This window comes from Rhea pennata, chromosome 2 (assembly GCF_028389875.1).
Source record: "Rhea pennata isolate bPtePen1 chromosome 2, bPtePen1.pri, whole genome shotgun sequence".
NCBI classification, from domain to species: domain Eukaryota; kingdom Metazoa; phylum Chordata; class Aves; order Rheiformes; family Rheidae; genus Rhea; species Rhea pennata.
In genome coordinates, this window is record NC_084664.1 from 164,311,524 (window position 1) to 164,321,986 (window position 10,463).

A 10,463-nucleotide genomic window follows, 5' to 3' on the forward strand; every position below is an offset into this window, starting at 1 on the left:
GACAGGTGGCCCTGTGCATGCCCCCCCTGGGACCAAAGGGACCCCGTGCATGCCCCCCCTGGGACTAACAGACCCTCCGCATGCTCCCCCCAAGGACTGGCGGCCCTGTGCATGCCCCCCCCGGACCAAAGGGACCCCGTGCATGCCCCCCCCCCCGGGACTAACAGACCCTCCGCATGCCCCCCCCAAAGGACTGGCGGCCCTGTGCATGCCCCCCCCGGACCAAAGGGACCCCGTGCATGCCCCCCCCCGGGACTAACAGACCCTCCGCATGCTCCCCCCAAGGACTGGCGGCCCTGTGCATGCCCCCCCGGGATAAAGGGACCCCGTGCATGCCCCCCCCGGGACTAACAGACCCTCCGCATGCCCCCCAAGGACAGGTGGCCCTGTGCATGCCCCCCCGGGACCAAAGGGACCCCGTGCATGCCCCCCCCGGGACTAACAGACCCTCCGCATGCCCCCCAAGGACCGGCGGCCCTGTGCATGCCCCCCCGGGATAAAGGGACCCCGTGCATGCCCCCCCCTGGGACTAACAGACCCTCCGCATGCCCCCCCCAAGGACAGGCGGCCCTGTGCATGCCCCCCCGGGGCCAAAGGGACCCCGTGCATGCCCCCCCCAGGACTAACAGACCCTCTGCATGTTCCCCCCAGGACCAACAGCCCCTTGCATGCCCCCCGGGATCAATGGACCCCATGCATGCTCCCCCTGTAGAAACAGGTCCTACACTTTCCCCCCCTCCGAACTAATGGGACCCTGTGCATGATCCCGCAGGACCAACGTCCCCCATGCATGCACCCGCAGGACCAGTGGCTCCTGTGCATGCCTCCCCCCCCCCCCCCCGGTACTAATGGGCCCTCCAATGCATGCAAACTCCTTGTGGTACTAACGGCACCGCCCCCAGCATGCACCCCTGGTACTGACCACCCCCCCGTGCATGCACCCCCTCCGGTCCTAATGGGCCCCTGTGCACACACTCCCTGGACCTAATGCCTCCCCCCCCCCCCGCATTGCCCTGGTATTAACGTGCCCCCTTGCACACACACAGTGCCCCCCTTCCAGTCCGAACGCCCCCCCCCATGCACACATTCCCTGCTACGAATGCTCCTCCTGCCGTGCCCCCCCCCCCCGGCTAAATGGGCACCCCTGGGCACACACGCCCTGGTACTACTGCCCCCCATGTGGATGCTCCCCCCCGTACTAGTGGCCCCCCAGTGCATACCCCTCAGCATGGGCCCCCATACAGGGACTCCCAGGGTACTACCAAGACCCCCAGAGCAGGCATCCTCCTCCAGCACAGACCCCCATGCCTGCATGTAGTCCCCCAGCACAGCCCTCTGGGGCAGCCTGGCCCCCTCCCCATGCGTGCCCCCTGCCACGCTGCCTCCCACAGAGCAACGGGGTCCAGAGCACGTTGCACAGGATCGTGTCCAGGTGGGTTTTGAATCTCTCCAGAGAAGGAGACTCCACAGTCTCTCTGGGCAACCTGTGCCAGTGCTCCGTCACTCTCACAGGGAAGAAATCCCCCCTCACGTCCGGGCGGAACTTCCTGGGGTTCAATTTCTGCTCATTCCCTCTTGTCCTGTCACACGGGACAACTGAAAAGAGTTTGTCCCCGTCCCCTTGACACCCTCCCTTCAGGCACTTGTACACACTGATCAGATCCCCCCTCAGGCTTCTCTTCCCCAGGCTGAACAGGCCCAGCTCTCGCAGCCGTTCCTCGTGGGCAGGGGCTCCAGCCCTCTGATCAGCTTTGTAGCCCTCCACTGGACTCTCTCCAGTAGCTCCATGTCTCTCTTGTCCTGGGGAGCCCAGACCTGGACACAGGACTCGAGATGAGGCCTCCCTAGAGCTGAGGAGAGGGGCAGGATCACCTCCCTCGACCTGCTGGCAACACTCTTCCTAATGCACCCCAGGAGACCATTTGACTTGGCCACAAAGTCACGTTGCTGGCTCATGGTCAATCTGTCATCCACCAGCACTCCCAGGTCCTTCTCTGCAGAGCTGCTCTCCAGCAGGTCAGCCCCCAGCTTGTCCTGGTGCCCAGGGTTATTCCTCCCTAGGTGCAGGACTCTGCACTTGTCCTTGTTGAACCTCAGGAGGTTCCTCTCCGCCCAGCTCTCCAGCCTGTCCAGGTCTCTCTGTAGGACAGCACAGCTCTCAGCTGTGTCAGCCACTCCTCCCAGCTTGGGATCATCAGCAGACTTGCTGAGGAGGCACTCTGTCCCCTCGTCCAGGTCATGGATGAAGAAGCTGAACAGGATGGGCCAGTACCGAGCCCTGGAGGACGCCACTAGCCACAGGCCTCCAGCTAGACTCCACGCCACCAATGTCGACCCTCTGAGCTCTGCCTTTCAGCCGATTCTCAATCTGCCTCACTGTCCACTCGTCTAACCCACACTTCCTGAGCTTCTCTAGGAGGACGTTATGGAGACAGTGTCAAAAGCCTTGCTGAAGTCAAGGTGCACAACGTCCCCTGCTCTGCCCTCCTCTACCCAGCCACTCGTTGCATCATAGAAGGCTCTCAGATTGGTTAAGCAGGATTTCCCCTTGGTGAATCCATGCTGGCTACTCCTGATCACCTTCTTTTCCTCCGTATGTCTGGAGATGACATCCAGAATGAGCTGTTCCATCACCTTTCCAGGGATGGAGGTGAGGCTGACTGGCCTGTAGCTGCCGGGGTCATCCTTCTTGCCCTTCTTGAAGACTGGAGTGACACTGGCTTTCTTCCAGTCCTCAGGCAGCTCTCCAGTTCTCCAGGACCTTTCAAAGATGATGGACAGCGGCCTGGGAACAACATCCGCCAGCTCCCTCAGCACCCATGGGTGCATCCCATCCGGGCCCATGGATCTGAGGATGTCTAGCCTGCCCAGAAGGTCTCTGCTCCTATCCTCCTCAACCGAAGGAAAGTCTTCTCTTCTCTGGACTTTCTCCCCCACGTCCAGGCTGCAGGACTCCTGGGGGCTGCCCTCAGCAGTGAGGACTGACGCGAAGGAGGCATTCAGTAATTCTGCCTCCTCTGCATCCTTCCTCAGCGGGGCCCCCGCCCCGTTCAGCACCGGGCCCACGTTTTCCCTAATCGTCCTCTTGCAACCGACGTCTTTGAAGAAACCCTTCTTGTCCTCGACGCGCCGTGCCAGAGCTCATTCCGGACGGGCCTTAGCCTCCATCCGCATCCAGGGGGGCGGGCCGGGGCCCATCTCCTGCTGGGGGCCAGGCCCCCGCCCTAGGGCGCAGCGCAGGGGGCGGGGCTGGCTGCCTGCTGTGGGGCCGGCCCCGCTGCGGGGAGGCCCCGCCCCCCGGCGGACCCGCCCCGCCCCTCCGCGCCCCGCCCCGCCAGGCCCCGCCCCCGCCAGGCCCCCGCCCCGCCCCTCCGCGCCCCTCCCCCGTCAGGCCCCGCCCCTCCGCGCCCCGCCCCCGTCAGGCCCCGCCCATTCGCGCCCCGCCCCTCCGGGCCCCGCCCCCTCCCCCCCGCGGCGCCGGCCGGCCCGGCCCGGCCCGGCTCGGCCCCTTCCCCTTCCCGGCCCGGTTTCGGTTTCGTTTCTGCGGCGGGGCGGAGCGGGGCGGAGCGGAGCGGGTGCGTGCGGGTCTGGGGGCCGGGCCTGGGCAGTGGGGCTGGGGGGGACCCTGCCCTAGGGCTATGGGGCTGGGGGGGCCCTGCCCCGAGGCTGGGTGAGGGGCCCTGCCGGAGGTTGTGGGGCTGGGAGTGAGTTGGGCTGGGGGCGGGATTTAGGGTTAGGGTTGGGGGGGGGGGCTGTCGTGCCCCGGGGCTGAGGGTCCCGGGGCAGTGGGGCTGGGGGGGAGAGGGGTGTTCCTGCCCCGGGGCAGTGGGGCTGGCAGTGGGGCTGGGGGGGAGGTGGGTGTCCCTGCCCTGGGGCTGTGGGGCTGGGGGGAGGCCCTGCCCTGGGGCACTGGGGCTGGGTGGTGGGGCTGGGCAGGAGTCCCTGCCCCGGGGCGGTGGGGCTGGCAGTGGGGCTGGTGGGGAGGTGGGTGTCCCTGCCCTGGGGCGGTGGGGCTGGCAGTGGGGCTGGTGGGGAGGTGGGTGTCCCTGCCCCGGGGCAGTGGGGCTGGCAGTGGGGCTGGGGGAGAGGTGGGTGTCCCTGCCCCGGGCGGTGGGGCTGGGTGGTGGGGCTGGGCGGTGGGGCTGGTGGGGAGGTGGGTGTCCCTGCCCTGGGGCGGTGGGGCTGGCAGTGGGGCTGGGGGGGAGGTGGGTGTCCCTGCCCCGGGGCGGCGGGGCTGGGTGGTGGGGCTGGGTGGTGGGGCTGGGGGAGAGGTGGGTGTCCCTGCCCTGGGGCGGTGGGGCTGGCAGTGGGGCTGGTGGGGAGGTGGGTGTCCCTGCCCCGGGGCGGTGGGGCTGGGCGGTGGGGCTGGGGGGAAGGTGGGTGTCCCTGCCCTGGGGTGGTGGGGCTGGCAGTGGGGCTGGGGGGGAGGTGGGTGTCCCTGCCCCGGGGCGGTGGGGCTGGGCAGTGGGGCTGGGGGGGAGGTGGGTGTCCCTGCCCTGAGTGGTTGCGCTGGGCGGTGGGGCTGGGGGGGAGGTGGGTGTCCCTGCCCTGGGGCGGTGGGGCTGGGCAGTGGGGCTGGTGGGGAGGTGGGTGTCCCTGCCCCGGGGCGGTGGGGCTGGCAGTGGGGCTGGTGGGGAGGTGGGTGTCCCTGCCCCGGGGCGGTGGGGCTGGCAGTGGGGCTGGGGGGGGAAGGTGGGTGTCCCTGCCCTGGGCGGTGGGGCTGGGCGGTGGGGCTGGCGATCCGTGCCCCGGGCGGTGGGGCTGGGCGGTGGGGCTGGGGGGGAGGTGGGTGTCCCTGCCCCGGGGCGGTGGGGCTGGGCGGTGGGGCTGGGGGGGAGGTGGGTGTCCCTGCCCCGGGGCGGTGGGGCTGGGCGGTGGGGCTGGGGGGGAGGTGGGTGTCCCTGCCCCGGGGCGGTGGGGCTGGGCGGTGGGGCTGGGGGGGAGGTGGGTGTCCCTGCCCTGGGCGGTGGGGCTGGGTGGTGGGGCTGGCGGTCCGTGCCCCGGGCGGTGGGGCGGGCGCCGGGGGCGCTGAGCGGTGCGGTGTGGGGCGCAGGATGGCGGCGGGCGCGGGGGAGCTGGAGGTGCGCGGTGCCCCCCCGGAGCTGCCCGAGGAGCTGCTGCTGCTCTACTTCGAGAGCCGCCGCCGCTCGGGGGGGGGCCCCGTGCGGAGCTGCCGCCGCTGCGGCCCCTGCCTGCTGCTGGCCTTCGAGAACCCCGAGGGTGAGGGGCGCCGGTGTGGGGCGCGGGGGCCCCCGGGGGCCGCCGGTGTGGGGCGTCAGGTCCCTGGGGGGCTGGTGTGAGGTGTGGGCAGGTTCCCAGGGGTCTAGTGTGGGGCATGGGTAGATCCCAGGGGCCTGGTGTGGGGCATGGGAAGGTCCCTGGGGGCCCCGTGTAGGATGTGGGCGGGTTCCTGGGCAGCAGGTGTGGGGCATGGGTGGGTTCACAGGTCCCCAGGAAGCCTCCTATGGGGCCTGGGCAGGTTCCCAGGGGCCTGATGTGGGGTGCAGACAGGTTCCCAGGGTCCCAGTGCGGGGTGTGGGCGGGTTTCTGGCATCCCCGGGGGGGTGGTGTGGGGTGCAGGTAGGTTCCCGGGTTCCTGGGTGGCCGCTGTGGGGTGCGGGTTGGTTCCTGGATGACTGTTGTGGGGCCCAGGCAGGTTTCTGGGTGGCCGGTGTGGGGCACAGGCGGGTTTCTGGGTGGCCGGGGGGGCGGTGTAGGGCACCGGCAGGTTCCCAGGGTCCCGGTGTGGGGCGCAGGCAGGTTCCTGGCGTCCCCAGCGGGGTGGTGTGGGGCACCGGCAGGTTGCTGAGTTCCTGGGTGGCCGGTGTGGGGCGCAGGCGGGTTTCTGGGTGGCTGGGGGCTCCGGTGTGGGGCGCGGGCAGGTTCCTGGCGTCCCTAGGGGGGTGGTGTGGGGCGCAGGTGGGTTCCCAGGTTCCTGGGTGGCCGCTGTGGGGTGCAAGGGGGTTCCCGGGGCCTGGGTGTGGGGCGCAGGTGGGTTCTCAGGTTCCCGGGTGGCCGCTGTGGGGTGCGGGCGGGTTCCCAGGGCCCCAGTGTGGGGCGCAGGTGGGTTCCCAGGTTCCCGGGTGGCTGCTGTGGGGTGCGGGTGGGTTCCCGGGGGGCGCCGTGGGGCCCGTGGCGTGGGGCCGGCGCGCGCCGCGCCGCGCTGACGGCGGCGGCCCCAGACGCGCAGCGCGTGCTGGGCCGGGAGCGGCACCGGCTGGGGGGCGCCGAGCTGCGGGTGCGGGCGGCCGCCCCCTGGGACCCCCGCGCGGTCCTGCTGCGGGGCCTCGGCCCGCGCCGCCCCCCCGGCCTCCTGCAGCTCTTCGCCGAGAGCGTCCTGCGCCGCGACGCCGCCGCCTTCCGCCTCCACCTCGGGCTCGGCCCCGCGCGGGACCTGGCGCTGGTGCAGCTCCTGGAGCCGCTCGGCGAAGACGGTGCGTGCTGGCGCGGCGCGGCGCGGGGCGGCGCGGGGGCGGCGCGGCGACGCGGGCCGCTCCCGGCTCTCCTGCCCCGGCAGAGTTCGCGGCGGTGGAGGAGCGCGTGCGGCGCCGGGGGCTGGAGGGGGCGGCCGTGGCCGCGGAGCGGGTGCCGCGGACGGACGCCGTGGTGGTGCGCGCCGCCGCCCCCGGGGCGCTGAGCCGCGACCTGCTCGAGCTCTACTTCGAGAACCGGAGGAGCGGCGGCGGCAGCGTGCGCGAGGCCCGGGTGCTGCCGGGGCGCAGCCTGGCCGTCGTCTCCTTCCAGGACGCGGCAGGTGAGCGGCGCCGTCCCTGCCGCCTCCCCGCGCGCCGCGGCGTGCCGGTGCGGCCGCGGTCCCGCTCCGGGGCCGGGCTGGCTGCCGCCCTCGGCCCGACGCGCGCCGCCTCCGCCCGCCTCCCAGCCGCGGAGCGGGTGCTGCGGCAGCCCCACCGGCTGCGGGACGTGGAGCTGGAGGTGTCGCCGTACTACGAGTTCCTGGAGCCGCTGCGGGAGGCAGAGCCGGCCGGCGCCGCGGAGCTCGGCGTGCCCGTCGCGGAGCCGGCGAAGCTGCCGCTGCTGGAGCTGAGCCCGGTCCTGCGGGAGCTGCACGCCGCCTTCCCCGGGCTGGCCCTGCGCACGGAGGGCGGCCGCGCCTGCGTCTCCGGCGGGGACGCGGGCCGCCTCGCGGAGGCGCGGCGGTGGCTGCAGGAGCAGCTGGACGGGGCGGTCCGGGAGCCGCTGCCCTTCCCGGCGCAGACCCTGCGCTTGCTGCGGCGCGAGGACGTCCGCGAGCGGCTCGGGCAGCTCCTGGCCGCCCGGGGCGTGCCGGCCTGCTACGCCGTGGCGGAGGGCGAGGTGGTGGTCACGGCGCTGAGCCCCGGCGCCGTGCAGGACACCATCTGCCTGCTGCACTCGGCCCTCAGCCCCTTCTGCCTGGAGCTGTCGGAGCGGGAGCTGCCGGCGCTCGGCTCGCCGCGCTGGGCGCAGCTGCAGGAGCGGCTGCGCTGCTGCGACGTGCGGCTCGACCCGGGCACGGGCCGCCTGCAGGGCCTCACCCTGCACGGCCTGGAGCAGGAGAACAGGGAGAAGCTGCAGGCCTTCCTGCGGGACGCGGCGCAGGACGAGGCGCTGGTGCCGCTGGAGCCGGGCGTGCTGCGCTACCTGCAGCGGCACTACCGGGACCTGCTGGCCGGCATCGCCGAGGTCTCCCTGCTGCCGCTGGAAGGCTCGGACGTCACCGGCTTCCGGGTGAGCCGGGGCGCGCGGGGAGCGGGGCCGTGCCGGGGGGTCTGTGCGGCGCGGCGCGGCCCCGAGGCCGGGGGCGGCCGCGGCCCTGACCGCCGGCCCTCCCGGCGCAGCTGAGCGGGGAGGCGGGCGCCTGCCGCGCGGCTGCCGACTTCCTGCAGAGCCTCCTGGGCACCGTCGGCTCGCAGACGGTGACGCTGCGGCTCCCCGGCGTCGCCCGCTTCCTCCTGGACGAGCGCGGGCAGAGCCTCCTCGGCGAGCTGGAGAGGCGCTTCCAGTGCGTCGTCGACCTGGGCGAGGTGGCCTGGAGCCCGCCGGACACCCAGGTGGGGCCAGGGCTCGGCCGGGCGCGCGGCGCCCGCAGCCCTGCTCGGGGGGCGCGCGCGGGACGGGGCGCGCGCGGGACGGGGCGCGCACGCGCGCTCGCTGCCTGGCGCTGCGCGGTCACGGTGCCTCGCCGCGTGTCCCCGCAGCCCGAGCTGGCCGAGCTGCTCCCCGAGAGCGGCCCCGGGGGCCGGGAGCTGCCTGACGGCACGGACGGGGACGACCGTGCCCCTGACATGGGTGAGGGCGGCGCACGGCTCTGCGGACGGGCGGGTTCCCGCTGCGCCCGCCGGCGGGGAGCGGCAGGGAGCACCGGGGGCCCGGTGAGCCCTGCGCCGGGGCTGACGCGGTGCACGTCCCGGCAGAGGAGATCAAGGAGCTGCTGGCGGCCCTGCGCACCGAGGACGCCGGCAGAGCCGCGGGCGACGGGGAGCCGCCACCGCCTGCCCTCGACGAGGCCGCTCCGGGCCAGAGCGAGGTCGCCTCCGACGGCAAGGAGGATCCGTGCTCCGAGCCCGGCTCGGCGGTGCCGGCGGAGCCGCGGGGCCTGGCCGACGGGGGCGACGCCGCGGACCCACGCGCTGCCGGGCCAGGGGACCGCGAGGAGGAGGAGGCAGCGATGCTGCTGGCTATCCAGCGGTCCATGGAGAGCACGCGGCGCGAGGAGGAGGAGCTGCAGCGCGCCACCCTGCTCTCCCTGCGCTCCTACGAGCAGGAGCGGCAGGCTGCCCCCGCCGAGGACCCCGGCCTCCGCGCCGCCCTGGAGGCCTCCCTGGAGGAGGCCCTGCCGGCGGCGGACGCGGCCCGGGTGACGCTGTACGCGGCCTTCGAGCGGGACGTGAGCGCGCTGCCCCGGGAGCTGGAGCAGGCGCTGCAGGCGCGGCTGCGCGCCGAGGAGGTGCAGAGCCCGCGGCTGCGGGCGCTGCCGGCCGCCTGCCGCCGCTACCTGGCCCACCTGCAGCGCGCCCACGCCGTGCGCCTCCGCCTGCGCGGCGGCACGGCCACGCTGCACGGCTTCGCCGAGTACACCGCCGGCGCCGCCCGCGACCTCTGCCTGCTCCTGGCCCGGCTGCCGCCGGCGGAGCCGCCCCCGCCGGGCTCGGCGTGCTGGGTGCGCTGGGACGACGCCGGCACCGCCGTGCCCTACGGCGCCCCAGCCGCCACGCTGCTGGAGTGGGCCTGGCGCCGGCGGCGGAGGCGGCTGGACGTGCTCTTCGACGGGCAGCCCTTCGCCGTCGACCTGGAGCGCATGGAGGAGTACGACGTCGGCGCCGCCCGCGCCCTCGCCATCTCCCGCAGCGAGCCGCCGGCCGGCCTCCTGGGTGCGTGCCACGCGGGGAGCGGTGCCCGGCTGGGCGTCCGGCCCCGCCGGGGCCGCATCCCGGCGCTGGGGCCGCGGTGACCCTCGCCCGCGGCGGGTCTCGTCGGCAGGGGCGGAGGAGCTGGGCCTGGACGAGGAGGTGAGGCTGGTGCCGCTGGCGGAGGACTCGGAGGAGTTCTGCGAGGCCGTGCGCCACTTCTGCGCCACCCTGGAGGACCTGCGCGACGAGATCCGCGTGGTGAAGGTCAGGGGGCCGGGCGGGACCGGCTCCGCGCGGCGCGCGGCGCGGCGCGGGCCCTGAGCGCGCCGGTGCTCTCCGGCAGGTGGGGAAGCTGATCCACCCGCTGCTCTACAAGCAGTACCAGCTGAAGAAGGCCTGCGTGGAGAAGACGTGCCGCGCCCGCAGCGCGGAGCAGGTGCTCTTCCACGGCACCACGGAGCAGTCCAGCCGCGAGATCTGCCTGCACGGCTTCAACCGCAGCTTCTGCGGCAAGAACGGTGAGCGCCGGCGGGCCCCGGGCCCTCGCTCTCGGCAGGGAGCGCCGCGCCGCGCCGCGCCGCGCCGGCGTCCCCGGCCCTTCGGCTCCGCTGCCGCCCCACGGCTGACGCGCGCCCGCCTGCCCCCGCAGCCACCCGCTACGGGCTCGGCGTGTACTTCGCGGCGAAGGCGGTGATCTCGGTGCAGGACAAGTACTCGCCCTGCGGCGCCGACGGCAGCAAGTACGTCTTCATGGCCAAAGTGCTGACCGGCGACTACGCGGCCGGCGGGAAGGACCTGCGGGCGCCGCCGCTCAGGGAGGCGTCCGAGGCGCCGCGGCGCTACGACAGCGTCGTGGACGACCCCAGGAGGCCGAGCATCTTCGTCATCTTCAACGACACGCAGGCCTACCCGCAGTACCTCATCGCCTGCCAGCGCGCCAAGCCCCCGGCCTGAGCAGGGCCGCCCGCCCCCGGGCTCGGCGGGGCGCTCCCGGCTCTGCTTCCTGCGCGCCCCCGGCCTGGGGCTGCCGCAGCCCCTCGCCCCGGCGTCGAGCCTCCTGGCGCAGCGCGGCGGGGGCGCCCGCGGCTCGCACGTGCAACAGAAACGGAGTTGGGAATAAAGGGTTTGAGCGTC

The 10,463-nt window shown here is 73.7% G+C and overlaps 1 protein-coding gene across 2 annotated transcripts; it reads left to right on the forward strand.

Annotated features, from left to right (window-relative positions):
* The first annotated feature begins 3,490 nt into the window (after nucleotides 1-3,490).
* PARP10 (poly(ADP-ribose) polymerase family member 10) lies at nucleotides 3,491-10,463 on the forward strand. Of its 2 annotated transcripts, none has more exons than XM_062570772.1 (11): nucleotides 3,491-3,575; nucleotides 5,054-5,220; nucleotides 6,183-6,434; nucleotides 6,518-6,754; nucleotides 6,881-7,707; nucleotides 7,818-8,030; nucleotides 8,178-8,268; nucleotides 8,394-9,350; nucleotides 9,460-9,593; nucleotides 9,673-9,847; nucleotides 9,979-10,463. In XM_062570772.1, exons 2-11 carry the CDS (start codon nucleotides 5,055-5,057, stop codon nucleotides 10,281-10,283), a joined length of 3,357 nt encoding a protein of 1,118 aa, XP_062426756.1. In that variant the 5' UTR covers nucleotides 3,491-3,575; nucleotide 5,054; the 3' UTR covers nucleotides 10,284-10,463. The 2 variants fall into 2 exon arrangements, with proteins under 2 accessions (XP_062426756.1, XP_062426757.1); XM_062570773.1 differs by having other exon boundaries at nucleotides 9,709-9,847.